Source organism: Arachis hypogaea, chromosome 15 (assembly GCF_003086295.3).
Source record: "Arachis hypogaea cultivar Tifrunner chromosome 15, arahy.Tifrunner.gnm2.J5K5, whole genome shotgun sequence".
NCBI classification, from domain to species: domain Eukaryota; kingdom Viridiplantae; phylum Streptophyta; class Magnoliopsida; order Fabales; family Fabaceae; genus Arachis; species Arachis hypogaea.
The window spans coordinates 69,035,861-69,062,990 of NC_092050.1; the positions used below are offsets into that span (position 1 = coordinate 69,035,861).

A 27,130-nucleotide genomic window follows, 5' to 3' on the forward strand; every position below is an offset into this window, starting at 1 on the left:
TGATTTCAGGTATTTTCTGGCTGAAATTGAGGGACCTGAGCAAAAATCTGATTCAGATGCTGAAAAAGGACTGCAGATGCTGTTGGATTCTGACCTCCCTGCACTCGAAGTGGATTTTCTGGAGCTACAGAAGCCCAATTGGCGCGCTCTCAATTGCGTTGGAAAGTAGACATCCTGGGCTTTCCAGAAATATATAATAGTCTATACTTTGCCCGAGATTTGATGGTCTAAAAAGGCGTGCCAAGTCAGCTCAAGAATTTTGGCGTTTAACGCCAGAACTGGCACAAAAGCTGGAGTTAAACGCCCAAACTGACACAAAAGCTGGCGTTTAACTCCAAGAAAAGTCTCTATACATGGGAGCTTCAATGCTCAGCCCAAGCACACACCAAGTGTGCCCGGAAGAAGATTTATGCATTAATTACTCATTTCTGTAACCCTAGGCTACTAGTTTTCTATAAATAGGACCTTTTGCTATTGTATTTTCATCTTTGGATTATCTTTTGATCCTTTGATCACGTTTTGGAGGCTGGCCTCTCAGCCATGCCTAGACCTTGTTCTTATGTATTTTCAATGGTGGAGTTTCTACACACCATAGATTAAGGTGTGGAGCTCTGCTGTTCTTCATGAATTAATACAAGTACTGTTGTTTTTCTATTCAACTCAAGTCTATTTCTTCTCCAAGATATTCATTCGCACCCAAGAACATGATGAATGTGATGATTATGTGACACTCATCACCATTCTCACCTATGAACGCGTGACTGACAACCGCTTCCGTTCTACATGCAAACAAGCTTGAATGTGTATCTCTTGGGTTTCTAATCTAAGATTGGAACCTTCGTGGTATAGGCTAGAATTATTGGCGGCCATTCCTGAGATCCGGAACATCTAAACTTTATCTGTGGTATTCTGAGTAGGATCTAGGAAGGGATGACTGTGACGAGCTTCAAACTCGCGAGTGTTGGGTGTGTGACAGACGCAAAAGGATCAATGGATCCTATTCCAACATGATCGAGAACCAACAGATGATTAGCCGTGCGGTGACAGCATGCGTAGAACATTTTCACTGAGAGGACGGGAAGTAGCCATTGACAACGGTGATGCCCAACATAAAGCTTGCCATGGAAAGGAGTATGAATGATTGGAAGAAGGCAATAGGAAAGAAGAGGTTCAAGAGGAACAAAGCATCTTCATACGCTTATCTGAAATTCCTACCAATGAATTACATAAGTATCTCTATCTTTACTTTATGTTTTATTCATCTTTTAATTATCAATTCTCCATAACCATTTGAATCCACCTAACTGAGATTTACAAGGTGACCATAGCTTGCTTCAAACCGACAGTCTCCGTGGGATCGACCCTTACTCACGTAAGGTTTATTACTTGGACGACCCAGTGCACTTGCTGGTTAGTTGTGCGGAGTTGTGACAAAGAGTTGAGATTACAATTGTGCGTACCAAGTTGTTGGCGCCATTGATGATCAGAATTTTGTGCACCAGTTCTCAACTTGATTATCCTCAGTGGAGGGTAAAACTTTGTTAGAAACTTGTTGACAACATCCTCTCAGGTGGTAAGACTCTTCTTTGGAAAGGATTCAAGCTACTTAGATGCTTTGTCCCTAAGAGAAAAGGGGAATAAGAGCAGTCTATAGGTGTTAGGATAAACACCATTGGCTTTCACATTGTCACATATTCTCAGGAATGTAGTTAGATGTTGGTTGGGATCTTCCTGGGCACTTCCTCCGAATGAACAATTGTTTTGAACCAGGGTGATGTGTTGAGGTTTTAGCTCAAAGTTGTTGGCATGAATGGTTGGTTTCAGGATGCTACTACCACAATTTGCTGGGTTTGGGTTGATGAAAGAGCCTAAAACTCTTCTCTCCTACCCAACATGATTGCCAGCACCCTCTCTAACATGATTGTGTACTTCTTCCTCCATGGTAATGTCTAGATCTTCTTCCACCTCTTCCTCGCCAACTATTCCTTTACCTCTTGCTTCCCTCCTTAAAATAAGGAAGCTCCTCTTAGGATCAGATTCAAAAGAGGTTGTAGCTCCTCTTCTTCTACCTGTCATATACACAGTAAAGCAAACACAGGAAAACAAGTGAAGGAATCACTCTTGTTAAGAGTTATGGTTAGAGTGATTGGTGCAATTTGTCAAACAGTTAGTGGATTAGTGTGCAAGTATGTAAACAACAATGAAAAGTAATTGAAGTTGATGAAAATGAAAGTAAACAAACTGAAATGAACTAAACAACAAAAGAAAAGAAAAGTGTTCAATCTAGTTATCCTCTGATTTAATCATTGTCAATGTAAAATCAATCCCAGCACCAGCGCCATAAACTTGATAACGGGAAATCTGTCTCTCAACAAATTTCCTTCGGCAAGTATACCGAATTTGTCGTCAAGTAAAAACTCACAATAGAGTGAGGTCGAAACCCATAGGGATTGATTGGTTGAGCAACTTTAATAAGAGGAATGGTCTAGTTGAACTAAACAGAATTGAATTGAGAATTGCAGAAATTAAATGGCAAAAAACGTAAATAGCAAGAAATGTAAATGACGGAAAAGTAAATAACTGAATGTAAATTGCAGAAAGTAAATCATAGAAAGTAAATTACAGAAAAGTAAATGGGAATAGGGGTGATGAGCATTAAAGTAAACAAAATATAGAAAATAGGAAGATAAGAATGGGGAAGCTCATTGGGTTTAGGAGATGTTGCATTCTCCGGATTAAGTTCATTATCATCTCTTCCTCAATCCATGTAACTCAATGATCTCTTGGCAATCTTAGGTGATTGAATTCCAATTCCTTGGCAATTCAATCTCTCTAAACTTGAACAATTGCCAATTCCTTGATCTAATTTCTCATAGAAAGAGATGAAGTGCGATCACTGATTATACCACATGTTTTTCTAGATCAAAGCATCGGGAGGATTATGTCACTATATCCGTCCAACCCCCAATCTATTCTAACATGAGAAAGCATTTCTAGCATAATTTTTTTATTCCTCTTCCAAGGTTCTGAGGAAATCCAAGTATGAACAATTTCTCTTCCGAGACAATTGCTCAATTCGATGAAGATCAAAAGCTTTCAAGCAAATCAAAGAGAATGAAAAGAAGAAGAATAATAAGAACTATAATTGTTCCATTGAATTACAATAGAGCTCCCTCCCCAATGAAGTGGGGTTAGTTGATCATGGCTCTGGATGAAATTGAAAATGTAAAGTGCATCTTGAAACAAACTAATTACAGAGAAGAGTAAATGGTGAGTGTTTACAATCCTATATCCTTTCCAGGTTCCAATTCCTTTTCTAGTTCAAAACTACTCCTATATATACTACTTCTATAATCTTCATTTGAATCTGCAAGTATCTGGATGTGGGCCCTTGGCCTTGGTTGAAGCAGTTAACAAACTCATTGGGCTTTGCTCAGCTTGCTGGAGGAGTTTAAGTTAGGCAGTAGTCACGTTAGTTAGGCCATTAGTGTGAGTAACGTGATGTGTATTTTCATGGCTCGAAGACATTAGTGACACCAACGTGGTCACTAACGTCCCCAAAACCCCTTGAATTCACATTACTCCTAGCATCAGTGGCACTAACATGGCCACTAATGCCACACCTTGCCTAAGCCCACGTTAATGGTGGCGTTAATAGCACTAACGTGGCACTAACGTCACTCAATCTTCACCATCGCTGGCGTTAATGGCATTAACGCCACCACTAACGCCAGGCCTGCCTTCTTCCACGTGAATGCCCACGTTGGTGGCATTAACGTAGCCACTAACGTGGCTTTCCTTGACTTTGCATTAACCATCGAGGACGTTAGTGGTATCAACGCCACCACTAACGCCACAACCTGCCCCTCTTCAACGTTAATGGCTCACGTTAGTGGCACTAACGTGGCTCTTTCCTGCCTCGAGGACGTTAGTGGTATCAACGCCACCACTAACGCCACAAGCTCCCACTTTTCCACGTTAATGGCTCACGTTAGTGGCACTAACGTGGCTCTTCTCTGCTTCTTCTTACCTGAAATCAATCAAACAATTTTGCATCAAAGCCTTACTCTAAGCATAAAATAATGCATCATTTATTACATCATTTAATCTTTGCATTATTCTCATGAAATTGTTTAGAATTCATAATAATCAAGACATGAATGCATAACTCATCCAATTGCTTGCTTATTACATATGAAAATGCATGAAACTAACCTAAAACATACTTAAAATGGCTTGTGGAACTAGCCAAGATGCCCTGGCATCACTAAGCCAATTAGTAGTTAGATTGGGACTTATGAGTTGAATTTGATCAAGCCTATTTGACATACTTCACTTGTAGAAGTGGATTTGATGGGCTTGGTTCCTCATAATTGTCAATATATGGTTGTTAGACAAGGATGGTGATCCCAACTCCTATGCCTTAGCCAAGAGTCCTTTTTATAACTCATACTTGAAACCCAAAAATCCCGATTACTTGACTCTTGTTATAGTTAGTTTAGTTGTTTACTTAGTTCTAGAATAGAAATAGATTTATATATTATCTTGTTAAATTGCACTTACTTATACCTTACTTTGATTGCTTTGATTTAGTTTCTTGCACTTTAAGTTTCTTGCATGATAAGCTGCGTTAGTTTAAATTCCTGCTCATATATCTTTCAACACTGGAATTCTAACCAATCTTGATGCACATGCTTACTCATTCTCTTGAGGATGACCCGAGACTAATACTCTCGGTTACTTTTTACTGGGGTTGAATTTGTGACAATCATATTAAAATTTGATAGAGTGGTTATTTGTCGGTTTAGGACTATACTATGACATGATCTTTGTTGATAAAATCTAGATCGACAAAAATCTATCCATCACCAACATTTTCTGAAACTATTTCCAACGGTTGTAAACCCAAATCATTCCTTACTTTAGAAGTATAAATCAAACTTTCAAATATTAAACCATTTTCTTGATGTGTATAAATATGTAAACCAAATCTTTTCTCAACATAGAATCACTTCTCAAAATAAGCTTGTAAGTTGTAAATCGGATTTCTAGTACAAAGTTCGTTTCTTAATATATATAAATTAGATTTCTAAAATAAAATCACTTTTTGTACATTTTTACTAAAATTTGGACAGAACTTCCCCTAAAAATTAGACTTCACCACCCTTACGGACTCCTTCTCTTTCATCATTCCTTAACTTATCTCAATCCAAACCAGCACTCATTTCAGAATCAACCAAATTAATTAATAAATCAGTCAAGCCAGCAATTTCATCCATCCCACACAATTCTGATCAATATACTATTCTCATCACAATCAGCTAGAAATCATAATTTTTAGCATTTTCAAACTTTCAGAACCAAACACATATTTTATTAAATTCAATTATTTTCACAGTCACAAATCCAACACAAATTTATTATTCAACCAATCTAAACATTAATAAATTATTTGTAATTACTCATTAAACTTTTGAGCATCCATGAATTAAAAATTTATAATCTTAAAACGAACCCCTTACCTTAATTAACCGAGTTCACATAGATTAAACATGACAAGTCCCTTCCCTTTTAGTTTCATGTCAGCAGTGGCAACTCCCATGCAACCGGAACGACAGCAATGTTAGCTCTCACAGCAGTAATCATGGTTGCAGCAAAATAGAAGATTCAAATTGGATGGAAATTAAAAGAAATTACAGCCCTAGAAATTTCAAGACAAGGTATATACCAGAATCAATTCAGAACAAGCTTAGAAATGACAATAAAATGTGTAAATGAACCCGAATCAAAGAAAATGTTAGAACAAGCATAGAAATGACAATAAAATGTGTAAACCAAATCAAAGAAAATGTCAGACTGTAACTATTAGCAACAGCTCCAGTGTTGGCTCCCAGTGGCAGAGGTATGGCGATGAAAGCAGCTATGGAAGGTGATGGCGGCTCTGCGATAAACTCCAGCGAAGCTCCCCCTTCTCGATTCTGTTTGGCGAGGGTAGTAGTTCAAACAAAATGGTGACGGTCAAATCTCTGATAGCAAGCCCTAGCGGTTACGATAGTGTTTGGCGGCGTTGACTCCTTCAATGGCAGCGACAACTGGTGCAACAGCAGCGACGACTCTAACTGCTTCCAACAGCGATGAGATCTCCTTCTAGTGGCGGACAGCGGTGACTCTATTTGCTTCCAGTGACGGGCATGATTGCGATGGCTAGGTTTTGATAGCGACGGCCACACTACCCACGACGGCGGCGCTGAAACGACAGCGACGGAACCCTCAGCGGCGGTCGTGGATCCAACGACGGTGACAGCTTGGTGGCTTCGATAGCAGCTTTCTCTCTGTCGCGCTTAGCTTTCTCTCTCACTCCACTGCGAGCCTTTCTCTTCCCTCGTGCAACAATGGCAACGACAATGGCGGCGAGGCTCTAGCCTGCGCCATTCCTTCCTCCTCCCTTTCTTCCCTTCCCTCCGAACCCCCTTTTTTGTCTTTCCCTTTTGCTTTCTATGCTTATGTTTCATTTCAGAAACTGTGGAGAACATGTATTGTGCAAGTGGTGAAAAATGAGTAACGTGGAGTAGTGAGAAAAGGGTGAGTGACAGGATACGTGTAACTGAGTGACTGGTCAGGGAGTAACATATTAGATCATTACGGAACTTAGGGCTAGAGTAAGAGTAAAGGAAGAAGGGACAAAATTACACCTGAAATTTCACACTCTAGACACGAATACATTTCAATTATTTAATAAGTCACACGTGCATAGTAATTATACACTCCGGCGGACACATTCACCCTTCCGGCCATCAGCGTGTGGCATCGTTAGTTTGAGTTGACATGTGGCTCTCTTTACTCCTTGCTGGCACCTTTAGTTGAGTGACCTATCCATTTAGTGCTAACTTAGAAAAATCTTTTATTTTAATGATTAATTAAACAAAATTAAGGCTGAAACCCTCCCTTAATTGAATTATGAACCTTCAATGTAAGATAGTTTGCACGTTGAGAGAGTTAGAGAGCCCTAGTAGAGAGGCAATGGCATTACTCTGAAGTCGTCACTCACTTGATTGTTGGAGGAATACTTTGCTAGTTTACTCGAAGAAGACAACCCACACCACCACAGCGACGATCACACACTGGTGTCAGCGACGATCTAAAGGTAATATCTTTTGAACTTCTGACTATACCGATTATGATCGAACATGCTATTAGATCTTTGTTTAGTTACTAGTTAGTGATTGTCCAAAAAAATGATGGTTTTCTGGGTTTAGTAGTGATTATGAGGGTTTTGTTTTCTTCGTAGATGTCAAGTCACATCACGCTCGTGTATTACCATAGGGGGAGGTTGGAGAAAAATTCAAAAGGAGTTACAGTATACAGTGGTGGTCAAGTGTCCTTAATACCGAGAGTCAATGTGGATACGCTAAATCTTTTTTTCATGGAGAGGTTATTCAAGGATTTGAGATATATTCATTGGAAGGGTTTTTACTAAGGAAAGCCTGATGCCCGGGGTGGTGTTGCTCTTAAACTACTTAGGCTTGATAGGGATGTGGTGAACATGTATGAGGATGCAATTAGAAATGATGATAGGGTTGTACATGTGTATTGGGAGCATACGGTAGATATTCCAACTGAGGTTGAGGTGGTTGACGTAGATGCAGAAGAGATGCCTACCTCTGAAACAGAACCATCCAATGTAAATGCAAATACTGTAATTTCACCCAGTGGAAGGACAAAGAAGAAGGCACAAAGGACTCTAAAACTAGCCAGGATTCTGAGGCCAAGAAAACTAACAACAACAGTAGGTCAGAAGTCATCCCAGACATCCTTAACTTCAACCAGAAGAACCAACCCAAGGGAAAAGACAAAAAAAACCACACAATCTAATACAGCCACTGAAGCCCAATCCCAACCCAAAACAATCTCACCCATAGTCCAAGTCCAACCCAAACAAGTTAATCCAGCACCTGTGGTCCAAGCCCAACACACACCACCTGTGGCCCAAACCCAAACCACATAAACTGAACCACCAACACATTCTGAGGCTGAAACTCAACCATAACCCAACCTTGCACAAAATGAGGTCCCTACCTAGGAATTAAGAGGAAAACAAAAGAACAGAAGAAATTCTTGCAAGAGGCCAGCTCCTAGTGGACAGACCTTTGTGCAAGGAGGCATAGGTGAAGCTCAAAAAATATTTGTCCCTCGTACAACCAGTGAGTCTTCAGAGTGTGATGATGATGACTCTAACCCAGATTACCATCAATATGAGTCTGAGGAGCTACACAGCCCTTATTCATCAGACTGTGATAGTGACTATGAGGCAAAGCACACTGTTTGGCCTCAAGGAAATCTGAATGCTACTTTTGGCACAGTACATTTAGAGCTGGGGATGGAATTCGAAACTATGGACCGATTCAAAAGAGCAGTTAGGAAGTTCAATATACAAATTGGAAGGAGTATCATGTTTAGCCGAGTAGAACCTATGAAGTGTAAGACAATTTGTTGTGAAGCCAACTGTCCTTGGACTATCTACTGTTCAAGGTCTAATGAACCAAAGAGCTTTCAAGTAAAGACGTTTGTCAACCAACATGTTTGTGCAAGAAGCCACACCAATAAATTAGCTAATAAAAAGTGAGTTATTGAACAGCTGGAGGAGAAGTTGAGGGACCAAATGGACTTTAAAACTGCTGAAGCTGAGGCATGATTTAGGAGGGAGTTCAATCTAACCATTAACTACAAGAAGATACAGAGAGCAATGAAGAAGGCAAGGGAGAATATTGAGGATTCAGAGAGAGAGCAGTATGCTGAGTTGAGGGATTACATTTTTGCCCTGTTGACAGCTAACCCAGGAGCAACTATTGACATGGACACTACCCCTATGCCTGATTCCCTCCCGATTTTCAAGAGACTCTATATATATTTTGATTCTTGCAAACAAGGATTCATACAAGGTTGCAGACCATTTATTAGACTGGATGGTACATTCCTAAAAGGGTATTACAGTGGCCAGTTGCTTACAGCAGTGGGACAAGATGCTAACAATCAAATCTTTCCCATTGCATATACAGTTGTTGACTCTGAGACAAGAGATAACTGGAGATGGTTTCTAGAACTCCTGCATCATACTTTGGAGAACTATAGGGTGCATGGTTGGAACTTCATTAGTGACCAATAGAAGGTAATTGTTAATTGTTGTTGTTTTCTGGTTCATTTGGCTCACTGAACTTGTTAATTGTTGTTGTTTGTGTGACTGTAAGGTCTCATACCAGCCATGGAGCAAGTTATGCCCGGAGTGCATCATCGTTTTTGTGCAATGCACATTTGGAATAACTTCACTAAAAGGTGGAAGGATAAACAGTTGAAAGGAGCAGTCTGGGAATGTTGTAGAGCCACCACTGTTAATGAGTTTTGAGGCTGCAATGATGATGTTAAAGGGAATCAACAATGTTGCCAAGATAGGCTTGACCCAAAGACTTGGACAAAGGCGCATTTTAGTGAGTGGCCGAAGGTGGACAATGTGACCAACAACAACTGTGAGACCTTCAATGGAAAGATTCTCAAGTACAGAGGCAAGCCAATCATCACAATGTTAGAGGAAATCAGAGTGCATATCATGAGGGTTATGGCAAGGAACAAAAAGTCTCTTAGTGGCTATGTTGGTTCGGTTGCACCAAGACAGCTTAGTAGGCTTGAGAGAGAGAAGGAAGAAAGCAACAAATGGGCTCCCACATGGGCAGGGGATGACAATGGAAAAATATATGAGGTTGAGAAGCATCCTACTAAAGTAACTGTGGACTTGAAAAATCAAAGGTGCACCTGTAGATTTTGGCAGCTCACAGGCTTGCCTTGCAGACATGCTTGTGCAGCACTTTCTCTGAGGAGTCGTAGGCCAGAAGATCAGATTCATAATTGGCTGAAAATGGCTGCATATAACTCAGCATATCAACATAACATCAACCCTGTATCAAGTAAAGAATTTTGGGATAAGGCTGAAGGATATCCTCCACTGCCCCTTTATTATAAGACACCTATTGGTAGACCAACAAAAAAGAGAAGAAAGGAGAGAAATGAGGTAAGACCAAACCCCAACCCACATAAGCTTAAAAGGAGATATAGAACAATAATTTGCAATTACTGTGGTGAGGTATGAATATCATGTTTTACGTATTGTTTCTAGAACTCACTCATAATGTTATATTTACACAAACAATATTTATATATTGTAGAGTGGCCATAATAGTAGGAGTTGTAAAGAAAAAGCTGGCTGATGAGGTAGCAACTATGGAAGCAGAGGAAGCTGCTCCTGCAATTGAAAATCCTGCACAACCACCACCACCCCCAAGAAAATCCTCCAACTAATGCACCCCAACAACAGAACGCTAATAATGTTGCTACAGCTCCAAGACCCAAATCTAACCCTGTGGTCTCAACTGAAACCATGAATGTTGTAAGCCCATCAATGAGGGAGAGGCTTCAACCGTTTATGCCAACCCCAAATTTGAGACAATAACCAAAGCCTGGCCCAAGACCATCAAAATTGGTCCCAAGAGGAGTTCTTGGGAGAACCAATGGCCCAGCTGCACCAATTGACCAAGGTGGCCCAAGTGGAGTTGGGGCCATGCAAGGGTCTGCAACAAAGACATAGGACCCAGGATGTGTGCATGTTTTATTTTTTGGTTATTAGGCTATTTGAGCAACTAGATGGATAAGGCTGTTTTGTTTAGCATCATAAACTTTTATCTTTTTTGGTACCTGGTAATATGTGATATGTTATATACATTGTCACTTTGCCTCTTAATTAGATATTTCTCCCTTATTTGAAAACTTAATTATAGTCACTACTCTGACTATTTTGTTATTACAATGAAGCAGAGACTTCTAATTGAAAAGAAGTTGTTGGATATTATTATCTGTCTTTATAATAACAATGAGTTAGCTTGATTATGAGTCACAAGTCAGTACTCATGAATTTGACAATTGCTTGTTTTGTCCCTAATTTACACAGGTTTATATTTTTTTGTGTTGTCAATGGTTGATGTTATACCAATTACAATATGTAATTCACAAGAACACAGAGCTTTTTTTTCTTCTATTTATTCAATGCAACTTTGAAAATGATTACACATGATCCTCACTTCTGAGCATATATCCTAAAAATTTATAATGCACAAAATCCCAGCCCCAAACAAATGTCCATAACCATATTCTTAATACACTTTATTTCACCCCTAATCAGATTAACTGTCTTCTGTAATTGTTTCACATCTTCTTCCAATTTTGTGGCACATTCTGTAAGCTCGTTCATCTTCTGGTATGATTGTTTCAATGACCTTTCTTCAGATTCAACCTCTATCTCCACATTTTTTATTTTTCCTTCAACTTCGTCCAGCCAAAGAAAATACTCACACCGATGTTCAACACTTTGAAAATTTTAGACAACAATCGGAGGAGGGGTGAAGAAGGAAACAAATGGATGAAAACCTAACGCCAATAACAAGAAGCAACACAATTTCGAAACCTACCTCCCTTAAAGGACATCGCAGAAACAATCTGTCTGGATTCCACTCTGTTCCAGACTTAAGTACCACAGCTTCAATTCCGTGCAAACACTTGCCATTGTTATAGTCAAACTTCTTCTTCTTGTTGTTCCTCAATAACGAAGATCTACCACCAACAGCGTTGCCACAATTTAGGGATAAAGAGCTCGATTTTTCCTGAAGTGAGTCCATATTCTTAGTTATTGGTCTCTGTGTTAGGGTTTCAACATAGAGCATCTTTTTTCTGAAGATAAAAGAGAACGAAGGGTTTCAGCCTTAATTTTGTTTAATTAATTATTAAATAAAAGATTTTTTTTGAGTTGGCACCAAATGGACAGCTCACTCAACTAAAGGTGACAGTAAGGAGTAAAGAGAGCCATGTGTCCACTCAAACTAATGACGCCACATACTGATGCCCGGAAGGGTGAATGTGTCCGCCGGAGTATATAATTACTGTGCACGCGTGACTCATTAAATGATTGAAATGTATTTGTGTCCAGCGTGTGAACTTTTAGGTGTAATTTTGTCCCTTCTTCCTAGAGTAAAATATATACGAGTAATATAAGAATTTATAAAATATTTGAGATAGAATAACAATTTATGATTTATATATAATACTGAAAAATCAATTTTGGAACACAATTTTATTTATCAACATATCAAGGAGTTTAAATATTATTTCTAATTTAAATTATAAAATGAATATGTTAATCATATTTTATAAAATACCGTTTTAATTCAAAATATTAATTATCCAAATTAAATGATATAACTTTATATATATATATTAATTCAAAGTATCATAAACTTTTGTTTAATCATTTTTAATAAAAATAATCTTCTTATAATAAAATCCTCAACAAATATAATAATAACTTATTATTTAATTTTCAAAAACTAGGATTGTTATACTCTCGAATGAAGGGACGCTTTTGCGCTCTCAGTTATATTTTTTAATAATTTAATATGGATGATATTGAGGTTGAGAAATTCTAAAATTTTTAGATAAAATAGAATTTTTATTCAATTAAATGATGATAAATAATTTTATTGAATTAAATTATATTAATATGATCATTGGATGATAAAGAATGCCAGAAAAATAAATAGATAATATTTTAAGAGTATAAAAATATTAAATTATCATTTCAATTTACTTTTTTAATCAACGACAATAAATATCTTGAATTAATTAAATTTTTACAAAAAGTTATATACCTGAAATTATTTCATTTCTTCAAAAATCTTTTAAACATATAATGGTTCGATAAGAGGTTGACTATTGAGAATTGAATATAATAATTTTAAATTCATATTTTCAATAAAAAGATGTACTTAGTTCTATCCATCTTAAATAATTCTATATTCACTATTATTTATGTATCTAAATAATTCTAATATTTTTAGAGTATTGTTTTTAGATGCAAAAAATTTAAAATATATTTATTCTATTTCAAAAATCAATATTCATATTTAACTTAGGATTTCAACAAATATGGCAAAAAATATTATATTTTTTAGTTAAAAAAGTAAAATAACTATAAATATATTTTTGTGCTTTAGCTTTAGACTTTTTAAAAAAATTTGGCAAGTTAATGGAATCAAATCATATTTCTATAACATATATAAGAATGTATATTACACATAAATAAAAAATGTTAGGTGTAATAAGAACAAATACATAAATTAAAGTAAAATTTAGAAAAATAAGAACCAATAAAATATTGAAGGAAAGAAATATAAATAGAAGAGAAACAAAATTATTAAACGGAAGAAAAATAATTCAATAAATTTTATGTGTATATAAAAGAGGAATAAAAAGAAGATATACAGTACCTTGTTTAATTTAACAAGATTTATGAGAATAAACACATAGAATAAGAGAATAAAAATAATAATAAAAAGAAACTAAATATCTAAATTAATATCAAAATAAAAAGTAATAAAATAATGATAATCTGTCATGATCTTAATCTTTTAATATAATTAATCTTAATATAATTAATTCTTACTAAGTAATCAAATAAATTGAATATAAATATGTCTAATCTAATCGTATAAAAAAATAGTAGATTTTCTACGATTAGACATATATATATATATATATATATATATATATATATATATATATATATATATATTTGGGGATAAAACATCACTTTAAAATGAGATTATTATTATTATTAATGACATATAAATATTAAAATTGTATTAATGAATTAATTGAAATATATTATTAGAATAAAAAGTTGTAAGAATTTAAAATAACCGAAATTTATTAACTTTAATTAATTAAATTAGAATAAAATAAAAAAAATATGATTAATTAGATTAAATAAATTAAAAAATATTACTGAGCAAAATAAATATCATAATAATTATATTACTAATTTAAAAAAAATCAATTCAATCCATTCAATTTTTTATTTAAAATAAACAATTAAAGATCACCAATGAATAAAAATAAATGGAATATAATAAAGAATAATTTTGGTAGTATAAATAATTAAATTAAATTATTATATATAATTTTTACTTTTTACTTTATTATAATTTAAGTTAACATTAATGGTAAAAAAATAATTTTAAATAGTCTCAATTTGTATTTTACAACATAATTAAAGCACATTCATACTTTTTTATTTTGTGATTAATCAATATTTTTTAAATTTTTTAGTTAAGTCTTCTGTATTTTATGATTCATAAATTTTCTCTACAAAACACAAATTTGTGATGAATTATTACAATCATAATTAATTAAAAAAATCAAATAAAAGATAAAAAATGGAGTAAAAATTTATTTTGAAACTGAAAATTTGTCAATTGTACTAGAAATTCTAAAATTTTGTATCTTATTATATAATCAATTTTGTTACTCATTTCAACTTCATTATCTCTTTGTATCCAAAAGAGTATATAATGTCACACTTATTTTAAAAAGATGAAACTTTTTAAATACACAGTATAATGTATAATTTAAGAAAAATAAAATAAAAAAATATCTAGAATTTTACTGGAAAATCAAAAAATGATATAGACTTCATCACTTTTGCTGTTAGATTCGGCTCATCCTTAAACGCTCCTTACTAAGTATGGAGTGCTGCACACCTTATGAATTCGTAAATCTGAACTCTTCATTTATTATATTTTATTTGAATGGTCTGAATTTAAAAAGGTAACCTGTTAATCAGATTAATCATTTTTTGATAAGTTTTAGATTTTTTTTTGTAAGTCTCAAGTATTGGGTTGAAGTTCAAAATAAAAAAATAGTATATAAATATTAAAAACAACATGTCTGTAAAAAAAAAATTATTGGACTTTATAATTAAAATAAATAATACATAAAAAATAAGTTGAAAATTCATGTACTAAATCTAGAAAAAAAGATATATTAGAATCTTAAAAAAAATAATATTAAATATATATTATGTATATAATATTAAAATTTAAATAAATTTTATTTTGTGTGAAATAAAATTATAATATTAAATATAAACACAATGCTAAAATATTTTGTGTTATATATATATATATATATATATATATATATATATATATATTATGTATATAATATTAAAATTTAAATAAATTTTGTTTTATGTGAAATAAAATTATAATATTAAATATAAACACAATGATAAAAAATTTTGTGTTATATATATATATATATATATATATGTATATATAATTTTATTTTGTGAGAAACAAAATTAAAACATTAAATATGAACAAAATGATAAAAGATTTTGTATTATACTAATTTAATTAAAAAAACATATATACAACGTATAAAGCAAACAAACATATAATAATTTTATTTTGTGCGAAACAAAAATTCATATAAGTTTTTATTAACAAATTTTTTATTGAAATGTGTCATTTTACTATATTTATAATATATTATTTGGGATAATTATATTATTTTAGTTAATATATATTATTTAAAAAAATATTTAAAAATATATTATTAGTTTTTCTTAAAATAATACTTTTTTTTTTCTTTGGTTCAAATACTATGACAATAAATTTTTTTTACGTAACTGCGTCTACTCAATAAATATTATATTCATTTATTTCTATATTGTATGTAAAATAAATAATTAATGTTTAAAAAAGTTAATAAAAAAGTATTTTTTTTACCAACTCTTAGGTGAATATAGAGACTATGTCATTTGAACTATAACTCGTTGGCAAAGAAAGAAATACTCTTAATTATATATTAAATAAAATAATTATTTATTAGGCTCATTCTTCTACAAATAAAAATTTTTCTTAGTTTTATATATGCAATATTTTATACCAATTAGTTTCAAAATTTAATTATTTTTTGAATAAATTAATAAAAATAATACAAATAATTGTTTAAATATAATTGTATTTTAATTTTTCTTTCTATTACATACACATTGAGGATAATTTGAAATAAAAGATAATGTACTTGTTGTAACTGTCATGTATTTTGTGCTTTGATTGCGTTGTCATCTGAATCATGGCGCCTTCATGGAGACCGAATTCTTCTATAAAATCAATTTTACGTTTGGAGTTAGCCAACCAGCAGCAGCGACAGACAGCGTCTTCCTTTTCTATGGCAGCAATTTTTCGGGTTTTGAAGGTCCATTTATGGTAGATGTGGAATGGGGTGGGTTCAAGAGCATCAAAATCTGTGGCTAGACAGAACAATAGTGGAAGCACCTGCTAGCAAACAAAACAGTGAAAATGCTTGAAGACATTACATCAACAATAACAGAATAACGGAGGAAGTTGATCAAATTTTTCTGAGTACTTTTCTGGTGTAAAGATAGTCCTGTGTTAAACGAGCGAATTAGTTTTTTTTGTTAGTGCCGGTTTGTTTGTTCAGCCCATGACAAAAAAAATAACAATAATAAATAAATTTAATTTACCTAATTATTTTTTATAGCAGGTTAACTTTTAAAGAGTGCTGCACTCCCTACTTTGCCTAGAGTGCACTAGCTTTCGCCCATAGATTCTGGCTGTGAGACTTATATGACTTACCTGTCATCTTACTCAGAGGCATTGGAGTTTCTATGCAGTCCACTTGCTAATTCAGTTAATTCAGAAAGGAAGCAGTTAGTTACTGAAGAGGATGATGCTTCTGCCATAACAATGCTACCCACAGTCCGAGATGCATTCTATATCTTATGTCAAATTCTTCTTTCTAGTCTAAAGTACATCCAGTTAAATATTTGAAAAATTAATTTTACTTTATGTCCTTTGTGTATATTATCAATCAATCTGTTCTTGTTTGTTTTCATTGTAATACAGCACAGTCCTCTTTCACTATTCAGTTTTAAGAAAAATGGAATTATTATTCCTCTCATAACATGTCTTCTTCAAAAAATTGTTCACTTCTGCAGTTTATTTAGAATCTTCACCTGTCATGTTAATGCTGAAGAGGTCTTCTTTATAAATTGTTATCATAAATGAATAAACCTCTAAATTTCTTTCCCCTGTAGCTTTACATATGAAAAGAACACAGAAGAATTTGAAGAAAACAGAAACACATTGCTTGCTGTAGCTCTAGCAACCTTCACTCTTTCTATCAGAACTAATCTTAAGCTCCAGGTCCTCCTATTATTTCTAATTTTTGTTCTAATTTTCCCCAACTTAAAAATGGCTTCCTGAGTTTCCAAACAAATTGTTATTAGATCTAGTGTTTTGACAATTTATTTATTTGTTTTCAACATATCAGGAGAGCACAAGATTAGTTAAGCAGATGATGGCGAGTAAATGGATTCATTGGAAAGGGATAATCTACATGACTGTTGCTCTCAAAAATATTTATGGAGGTTTGTATAGAAACAAGCAGCTAAATGAGGTATTGATATCCTTTTTTCCGTTGACATCTTTTATATAATGTCATTGATAATCTGTCATATAGTTACTTATGAATTTTTCACAAAAAATTAACCTGGCCTATGTTTTACATAGCCAATGCTAAGCCCGGAAAAAACGAGCAGGGTTGTGTTTGCAAGTAAATCATACATAAATTGCTTAAAAACTCCGAGAATAATGTAGGGCTGCTATATCCTTCCACTGGCGTTGATTTTGTGAAAAAAAGTGCAAATATGTAGATCATGGGAGAACAAATGAAAATGTGGAAGAGATATATCTTAAAGTTGCTCAAATACTATGTATTACATTTTGCTACAGGCTTATAAGGTTCTAAACCTGTGTTGCAAAGAATCTTGGACCTGTATTAAAGGTTATTGTGCTTTTTTGACAAAAGGGGATCTGAAAGAGTTTGGAATATTGACTTATGAAAGAAGTGTTGATCTCTTAAATCATCTTTATCAAGTCAACAGTCTTAAGTTCCGAAAGAAAGTGATTAAGATACTTACAAACTGGTCCACTACCAAGAATATGGTTCAGGATCTGCCAACTCCTATTCCTGTCTTGGAGCTTTGGGTGCAGGTGTTGTTTCAAAGCATTTAGTTTCAAGTATGCAGTTTTGTGTTTATGTTTACTTCTTTTGACTCAGTTTTAATATGGTCATGCAGATAGAATGTCAACAAGCTAAGCAGGTAGATGAGGGAGTTGATTCTCTTACCTTGTACTCTTTGCTGTCATCTTCCACTAAGTTTTCCAAGAGGAACATCAGCATCATGTTGGAGCAGGTTCAGTATGATAACAGATATTTCCTTTGCATAGAATTTCATTAATTTTTGCTACTATGTATGTAATGCTTTTGCACCTTTTGTGATTGTTTACTGTAGGAACTTCAAGCATATGAGTTATTTTATCATAAATATCCAGAATTCTGTCAGAAAATGCAAAGAAAAATTATACATTTTCTCCTGAATGATAAATACAACACACGATATACTTGTTTTCAAAAGGCATAAACTCTGGTTAAAAAGGGAAAGACACTAATGATGTGTGGTATTGGCGATCTTAGGGACTGCATTCAATATTTCTCAGAAGCAATAACTATCATGGTAACCTTTATTATTTGCAAACTGTTGTTTACTATTGATGTATAAATTACTTATTCGAGGCAATTCCTCTTAAATAGAAGGAGATGTTTCTTGAGATGGGTGCCGATAAAAATGCCAATGAGCATCAGTTGTTGGTGGCTTATTAACATTTCATGTGGGCACTTTGTACCCAAGTAGCTGAACGCTAACGACTCGAATTTTTTGAAAATTAAATTTAATATATTTGTAAAAAATTTTATTTTAAAAAAATTATTTTATTAAAAATAATTAAATAAAATTTTATGATATATTAAATTTTAAAAATAATTAAAAATTATATATAATTTTTATAATAATTAAAATTTAAATTAATTAATATTTTTATATAATCTTTAGTATAATTGAATATTTAGTATAATTAAAATTATAATTTTAATAATTAAAAAATAAAAAAATTGTGTAATTTAATTTAAGTAATTTTTATTTTAAATAATTTATAATTTAATTCAAATTTTTTATTTTTAAAAAATAATTAAATTAATTTTATAAATACCAAGTTAAAATTAATTAATATTTTTGTAAAATTTTATTAAAATTAATTATTTTATATAATTTAAAATTAAATTTTAATAATAAACAAATAATAAAAAATTAAATAATTTAAATTAGATAATTAATATTTTAAATTTAAACTGTATTTTATAAAATATAATTAATCGGTTTATTTTATAATTTAAATTAAAAATAATTATTTTACTCAACAATATATTAATAAATAACCCTAATTTCGTTCAAACCCCAGCGCTCACATCTCTCCTCACAGCCGCGCACACACACATGAAGAATAAGAAAGAAAAGGGGGAAAACGGAATCAGGGGAGAAGGGGAAAGAAAGAAATAGGGGGGGGGGGGGTCCGGGAAGAAGGAAGAAGATAGGGAGAAGAGGGAAGAGAGGAAACGGAGACGGTGCGGTGGGAGTCACTACCACCTCGCCGCCGCTTTGCCGTCATAGAGGGAGTGAGAGAGCGACGCACAAGCCAGTAAGAGAGGAAGATGTCGTCGCCGCCGCGCCTTGCCGCTATCAGCTTGGCGGTCGCCGTTCTGCCTTCCATCAAGGCCGTTCCGCCGCTGTTCGCAGAGGGAGAGAAAGCAAGCGCCCCAGAGGAAGCGAGAGAGACCGAAGCTGCGAGAGAGGAGAAGTGACGAACGAAGCTGCCGCTGTTGTAACTGTTTCTCACCGCCATTGACGCCGGAAAATGCCACTGTTGGAGTCACTGTCCTCTGCTCAGCCCCTGTTTCTGCTACTGTTTACGCTGGCTCAGCCACTGCCGCCACAACCCGTCTCGGATTTCTTCTAATTTCTACACTCGGAGGTAGGGGATATTTTATTAAGTTAAATATTTTAAACTTTGAATGCCTGGAAAGTTTACTGGATTATTGCGAATAGATGAAGTATGGATTTTGGTTGTGGATTAAATGTGTGACTGATTTTGCCTCTTGTTGATTTTACGATAGTAAGGTAGAACATGTTGATATGGGAATGCTGTAGTCCGCAAGAGTGTGTTGAATGTACTATGAAGTTAGTGATGTAAACGTGATAATAAGGAAGTTTTATACTAAACTGATGAGTGCTTGCTTGCTCTGGTAGTGTGAACTATTGTTAAATAACAAAGGTAAGTTATCAAATTGTGATAATATATTTAATATGATTAAGTCATTTTAAAGTTATATGAATATTGTAATGTCTTCAAAAAACAAGAATTAAAGTATGTGTTGACAATATTTGTGAGCAGTGTGATGTTTGTTAAGTTGGATGCGGTTGTGAATTGAGTTTGGGTTTATGGCTGTGATGTTGACTGGATTCGTTGTCGTGAGTAATTAACTGGTGAGATTTACTTTGGTTGAGGCTGTGATTGTTACTGGTTTTCTGATTATTTTAGAATTGCTGGAAATTCTGATTTTAGCTGATTATGTCATGTTGGTTGCTATTGAATTGTTCATTTGATGACATTATGGTGGTTGTTAATATGGGTTTATAATTAACTAGATTTAGGTTTGAGAACTGTTAAAGAATTTGAAGTTTGATTACTAAATCACTTTTCTTAAAACCTGAATTTTAAGATAAAATAGTAGTTTTGAAAATGAATAAGTAATTTGATAGTGAACGAAACTGTATGAGGTTAAAGGCTGATTTTTTTAGGGAAATTAGTTATGAATTTTTGAAGTTGGACTGGGTTATTTTTAAAGAATGGTTGAGGGAAATTCTGATTTTATTTGATGAAAGGATGTTAGTCGTTAAACTGAATTACGATGAGATGTTTATTGAGAATCCATTGTTGTGATAATTGCTAATAAAAGGCTGGCGGATTGTTGAGAAAGAGGGAACCCGTAAGGGTGGTTAAGTCCTATTTTTAGGGGAGGTTATGTCCGAACTTTTATAAAAATATAATGATTTAGTTAAAGATATGTCTATGATGAAAGATATCAAGTGATGATTTGTTTGATTTCTGCCACAGTAGACCAGAAAGTTCTATGTCTGCCACAGTAGAGCAGAGGCTGCCACAGAAGGGTAGCTATTTATTTGTGCACGAGTTGGAAAATCATATCCGGAATAACGTGGATTCGTGAATGGATAATGTCGGGATGCGGGTAGATAACCGACACATAAGCTCATGGCCTGCATTAGGGCTAGACATGCATCATCCATGTTTGTGCATTTGTATTTGATTGTGTTTGCTTATCTTGTTTTTCTGTGTTTGTGCTATTTGTCTTGGTGACTTGCTTGTGTGCTTGATTGGATATTTTGTTGATGCTGTGAACTCAGTAATGTATTGAGGAGTAATATTTGTGTATTGGATTTGGGTATATTACTTATGTTGCTGATTTACTTAGTTATTGCAGTGATTGAGGAATGCTGTTTGTGGCTGATAAATTGTTAATATGGCTGAGATTTTATTTAAGTAATATGATTTAAAAAAAGGGATTTAACCTATTTTAAGTAAGACTTAAGAAATTTTTAAAGGTTTAATAAAGAAAACTGTTTTTGGAATATGAGTTAACTATTTGTATTTTATTCAATACTTTTACGGCATTCCCATTCCCTATTGAGAACGTGTAGTTTGTTCTTACCCCAAAAATTTTTCACCCTTTCAGTGATACATGTTCGAAAACTCAGTCTGAATCCGCGGACGATTAGTAGGACTTTACTTATATTTCATGTTGTTTTCATAGAGTTCCCTCGCCTTTGTTGATTAAGATTTTTATTTTATAGAGAGGGATATGAGTTGTATCTGAGTTTCGTTTAAATTCCTTTATATAACATTTATTATTATTATTATTAGTATTATTATTATTATTATTATTAGTATTTATGTGATTATTATTACTTGGAAATCTTTGATATATGATTTTAATAATTAAAAACAAAATTTTCTGCAATTTTCTTAAAAACTGAAACACGATATTGACGTAAAGGCTCAATATTAAATAGATAATAAAGGAAAACAGGTCAGTAACGCCTTACTTTTGGTACGATCATGATGTGTTAGAAGTTGGGTCGTTACATGAACCAAGTTCAAAGGTACTAGAACATAAACTATTATTTATTTCTCTTCTTTTAATATTTGGAAGGGCATTGACACGGTCGGTGAATGTTGTCCTCAAATTATGGTCTTAGAATCAATTATATACTTTGTCTTATTGAATTTCTTATTTTGCTAAGCTAGTAAGCTTACTTTGTTTTGTATATTAACCAGCAAATCTTTGAAGATGTCAAAGCTACATTGGATCTATGGTTGGATATTTCTCCTCTTGGTTGCTTTGAGGATGGAGACTGTTCTCTGCCTGACAGTAGAATGATTCTAGTCTGCAATATAATAGATTTAATGCAACTGAAGGTTCAGATTACTTCTTTTGTCATATTGGTTGCTGTAGTTGTTGCATAATATGTTCAGTGACAAGATTTTGGTTTTCATTGGCATATCCCCAGGGTTTCATGGAACTCTCCGGTAATGCATACAAGCTGCTGACTAGAATGTTTGAATGGAAGAATATCTCAATTGAGACGTGGTTGACTTTTCTTTGGGAAAGTAGAAGGCTAAGTCATGCCCTATGTGTTTCACCTATTTGTGAGGCATTCCAGAATTCATTAGAGCGCTTTAATGAACTTTCAAATATTGAATCCTAGACACGTTATCTTAAACGAAACCATTCATCATTAATAGGATTTCAGCAGATTTTCTCATTTTTACTTTCTAGCTCTCATAAGAACTCTTGTTGTAATGAAAACCCTTTTCAAAATGACATTACAGCTGATGATGTTCAAAAGGCTGCTCCGGAACTGATTTCAAATGTAAGGTTCTTTTTCAGGCAGATTTTATCATGCTCTTTTATCCAAAATCATCACTCTGTTCTCTTTTAATCTTATCCTAGGTTTCTGTTTCAAATCATTCCACTTTTCTTGCTGGTTATATTTAGTTATTTACTATGATTTGTGCCCACTGCCCAAGGCTTGTTGCAAATGGACGGTTAATAGAGGTAAGTATCATTGATTTTGATTCAATCTAAATTCTTGTGTTACCCATTGGCTGCCTTAAATTTTTTAAGTAATAGATAAGTGCTATTTGAAACATGTGTCATACTTGTCTTCATTGTTCTATTTTAATAAGAGATTGCAAAACTGGTGTATATTTTATCTCCGACTTGGGTTAATAGTGAAAACATACATGAACTTGAAAATGGATTTGGACATGATATGGTCTAAGAAAGGGCAGTCCAGTGCACAAACATCCTGTGTTACACAGGATTTCTGGAAAGGCTGTACTCAATGGGTAATGTAAGTGGTCTAACCTACGGCAAGCACCACATTTGTGACTGTGAGGTAAAATGGAGAAAACTAAACAGTTGCTCCAAGGGTCCCTTTCATGAAATGGTCTAAATCAAAGTCAAAAATTCAAAAATTTTAATACATCTATATATAGGTCCAAATGCATTTTTACTTTCCTCCTTCTAGCTTCTACCTTTTCATTCAAGCACGTCTTAATTATTTTAAAACAAGGTTTTTTTATTAACTTCAAAATTCTTTGTCTTGTAGCTGTAGGTCTATGGACACGTGTCTTATCTTCTTCCAATTCAAATTGACTTCTTGAAAGAATATATATCAAGTTAATTTCATTCCATACGTGCTGGTTTGCAATGGGTTGAATTTTTTTCATTAACTTGTTAGAAATAAAGATATTTCTCTCTGACCTAGTATAAGGCATAACTAATTTTTTTACTGATGGAGAAAAAATACATAGAAAGGGGAGGGGGTGGTGTAGGTTGTCCCATTTTAGGGTTAGGGCCATGCATAAATTGTAACAAGAGCTAACAATGTTACTTTTAGTTGACCTAATCAATGAAGGACATGTTGTATTCTTCTTTTTAAGTATATATAGCATCGGTTTACATTTTTCCCCAGCTCACAGTATCTCTTTTTCTTATTTATTTGCTAGGCTCTTTCATTTGCAAAGGAAGCCCACCATTTACATTCTCAGCTCTTTCATAAAGAGTACAATGTTATCTTAGTCCATAGAAAATATTGAGGATCTTAAGGAAGCCCACCATTTAATTTCTCAGAGGATCTTAAGGAACTTGAGAGACTTGAAATGATAAAATCAGTTGCTAAGGGAGCTTTGCTATTTGATTCTACAATTACATCATGGCACTTGGAAGAATGTTATCTTAGTCCATAGAAAATATTGCAGTATCTAGAGAGCACTCTTCAGGCTTGACTTTGTCACATCATTTATCTTGTACTTTGAGTCAAATCTATTTGGTGAATTGGTGGTATTTTGTTATGCACTACAATTCGATTTCATTCATCTATGGAGGTAGGAGTTATCTATGAAATAATTGGAGATGCAATTGAGTCTGAAACGTATGTCAAGTGGGTAAAGACATATCTGATTCACTGCCGTGCCTTTGTGAGTAACGATAAATAAAGGTAACTGTAGTGAATCAGATATGTCTTTACCCCACTTGAGATACGTTTCAGACTCAATTGCATTGTATTCTTTATGGAAGTTGATGACTCTGTTAATAGAGAGCCAGTAAATCAATAAATTTAGTATGGCTATGCTTGATGCGTGGTTGAGACAAAGGTATGATCTTCCACTGGAGGCTATGAACTTAAAGGGTTCTAAAACAAAGAGGAAAAGGTGCAAAAAAGAAAGTACAAGAATCGGCAGAAACTGATTCACCTACGATCAACTGTGGTCACCGACCTAAAATTGGAGCTTTCATGGGCCAAGCACGTAAAGCCTGCAGGCTTCGTTTTATGACGGGCATCTCCAATATGTTATGGTGTTCCTACTGGGATTTGGAGGAAGAATACTTAAATGACGTGCGTTTCAACTATTTTATCATATATAAGTAAATGTTATAAATAAATAAGTAAATATAATTGTACTGCATGACTGTTTTTATTCAATAAAAAAATAAAATGATTTTTTTTTTCATCCAATAGTATTTATTTTTATTGACGATGGGTAGAGTAATAAATAAAAATAAGAAACAAATTGAGAACTTCTCAATTATATAATTTGCATATTAGTATATTATCATAATTCAAGTATAAAAAAAATTATCATAGTAATTATATAATTTGCATTAGTATATTATCATAATTCAAGTAAAAAAAAAAATATTATCATAATTCAAAGGTATTACATGAGTTTTTGTAATTGAAATAATATATAAATCTTTCTAAGCGTATGAAACATGCATTTATTGTAATTATTGTTAGGTGATCACAAAAGATTAACTTATATTTTTCTCTTTGTTGTATGTTAATGTTATAGTATGCATACTAATATGAATAGTATGGAGCTGACTGGTCCATAAATAAATGAATAATATATGTAAAATTTAATTTTAGAAACGTTTATATCTAGGTGAATTAACTTTCCATCATCTTTACTTGTTCCTTTAACTCCATAATTTACACATGGACTCTAACTCATTTTAAAATATATAGAAGTATTTGTCGGTATAGACTACCTTTCTGCTATGCTTTTCTATATTCCTATGTAATTTTAATTCTGGCATAAAATGAAGTATATTATGATCAACAAATAATTTATTGTCTTTGGGATTCTATTGCATAGTCAAATTTCATCCAAAATTCTATTAGGCTAAGGTTCTTATTAAAAAAATGACCAAAGAAAGAATTTTCACTCTTTGATCTTAAAGTTGTTCTTAAAATTAAGCTAGTATTCATTTGCTTCAAATATCTTACATTTGAGATAGCCAACTATTTTCTTTCAAGTCAAAATCAGTGATAGATTTTTTCTATTGCAGTTCAATTTCTTCCGGTGACTCTGAATTCCAAACACATGACTTAAATAGATTGTTTAACTCATTATTGGCATTCAAATGAGCACCGACTTTTTCTGAATTTTTTTTTAAAATGTGGCACATGCAAAATCTATGAGAAGAGCCGTAAAAACTTGTTCTATTGCAATTTTCATGGCTATGATCATATCTTAAGAAATATTTCAAACAACCAAACAAAGGAATCAAATTTCTTATTAGCTACGAAGGCAATTCCAAAAGGTTATACTTTGCTGATGATGATTTACCCTAGTGAATTGTGTAAAGATCATACTATACTTGTTTATATTATATCTTGTGTCAAATAAAATAATATCTCCAAATAAAGCATAATTTTTTCTACAGAGACCATCTACCCAAAAGACATTTAAACTTTTTTTCACTGTCAGTTTGGAAGTTAAAGTGGAATGAATTATTCTTTTTATATTTTCTCTTCACATTATCTATACAAATATGTTCATAAGAGTCTCTAGGGGTTTTAGATTCTTTGAATAATTTAAAAGATCTCTTTTTGTACCGCCTATGTTCTCATAACTCCAACTTACTCTTTATACACTGGATAGAACTTTTCAAGCCCTAAATCTGCTTTGCAATATAAAACCAACAAGTTTTTATGAATAATATTTACATTCCTTGCTGATAGTAAGAATGGTCTTTTCTTATGTGTAGCTATTGCATATGTATGACTTTCATGAAATCTATTAACTACAAATTTTCCTTTCATTCTTTTAAAAGCTATTAAAGCATTGCACCTTTCTCTTATTAAGTTTCTATTTCTAGTATTTGGCAAGTTTTTTCTTCAACTAACAATCCCTTCCTTATCTTTTGTAACAGGCGACTTGCATACACTAAATCCAACAAGATGAGTATATCTTGTATAGAAAATTTTCCCTTCTATGTATCAAATACCATGTCAATCACATGCTTTAATTCATCCTCACAAGCTAGAATTCATTCTTGTACTATGTTTACTGGATCATGTAATTTATTTGGCACTCCTGTTGTCATATCAATTCTATTGTCTCTTGTGTGTCCATTGAAAATATGCCTAATAAATTAAAAAAAAAAAAAAATTGATGAGTCACTTATTAGAATAATAATACCCCTAAATAAACGAGTTATCAAATAGCTATACCTTGTTTTACTTATCTAAAGAAATTTTAGATTTGGAATAACTCACAAGATGTACGTTTATTCTTCGTTTACCTATTAAAAAACATATATGATCTTAATAAAAGAATGTAAAATAATTGGTTATGTATGTGATCTTACTGTGATTAAATTATAAGCAAACTGGAAG

General features: G+C 33.1%; 1 protein-coding gene and 2 long non-coding RNA genes across 4 annotated transcripts; 2 read left to right on the top strand and 1 right to left on the bottom strand.

The window, feature by feature from the left end:
• Positions 1 to 3,130: 3,130 nt before the first annotated feature.
• Positions 3,131 to 6,540, bottom strand: LOC140178931 (uncharacterized). Its single transcript, XR_011872000.1, has 2 exons — positions 5,523 to 6,540; positions 3,131 to 4,030 (listed from the first exon to the last, which is right to left on the bottom strand). It is a non-coding gene; the product is annotated as an uncharacterized lncRNA (long non-coding RNA).
• A 2,203-nt stretch (positions 6,541 to 8,743) lies between these two features.
• LOC140179227 (uncharacterized) lies at positions 8,744 to 10,347 on the top strand. Its single transcript, XM_072217894.1, has 4 exons — positions 8,744 to 9,137; positions 9,246 to 9,368; positions 9,423 to 10,022; positions 10,166 to 10,347. The coding sequence occupies exons 1-4, from the start codon at positions 8,744 to 8,746 to the stop codon at positions 10,345 to 10,347; spliced, it is 1,299 nt and encodes a 432-aa protein (XP_072073995.1).
• Positions 10,348 to 19,257: 8,910 nt separating this feature from the next.
• On the top strand, positions 19,258 to 24,348 carry LOC140178932 (uncharacterized). Of its 2 annotated transcripts, XR_011872001.1 has the most exons (5): positions 19,258 to 19,832; positions 22,215 to 22,355; positions 22,448 to 22,810; positions 22,891 to 22,995; positions 23,952 to 24,348. It is a non-coding gene; the product is annotated as an uncharacterized lncRNA (long non-coding RNA). The 2 variants fall into 2 exon arrangements; XR_011872002.1 differs by lacking the exon at positions 22,891 to 22,995.
• The last annotated feature ends 2,782 nt before the right edge of the window (positions 24,349 to 27,130 follow it).

Coding starts and splice junctions, on each gene's coding strand:
- LOC140179227 (XM_072217894.1), top strand. CDS start 8,744: ATGAAGAAGGCAAGGGAGAATATTGAGGATTCAGAGAGAGAGCAGTAT. Junction 9,369..9,422: donor GAAAGGAGCAGTCTGGGAAT/GTTGTAGAGCCA, acceptor ATGATGTTAAAG/GGAATCAACAATGTTGCCAA. Junction 10,023..10,165: donor TTATTATAAGACACCTATTG/GTAGACCAACAA, acceptor TATTGTTTCTAG/AACTCACTCATAATGTTATA.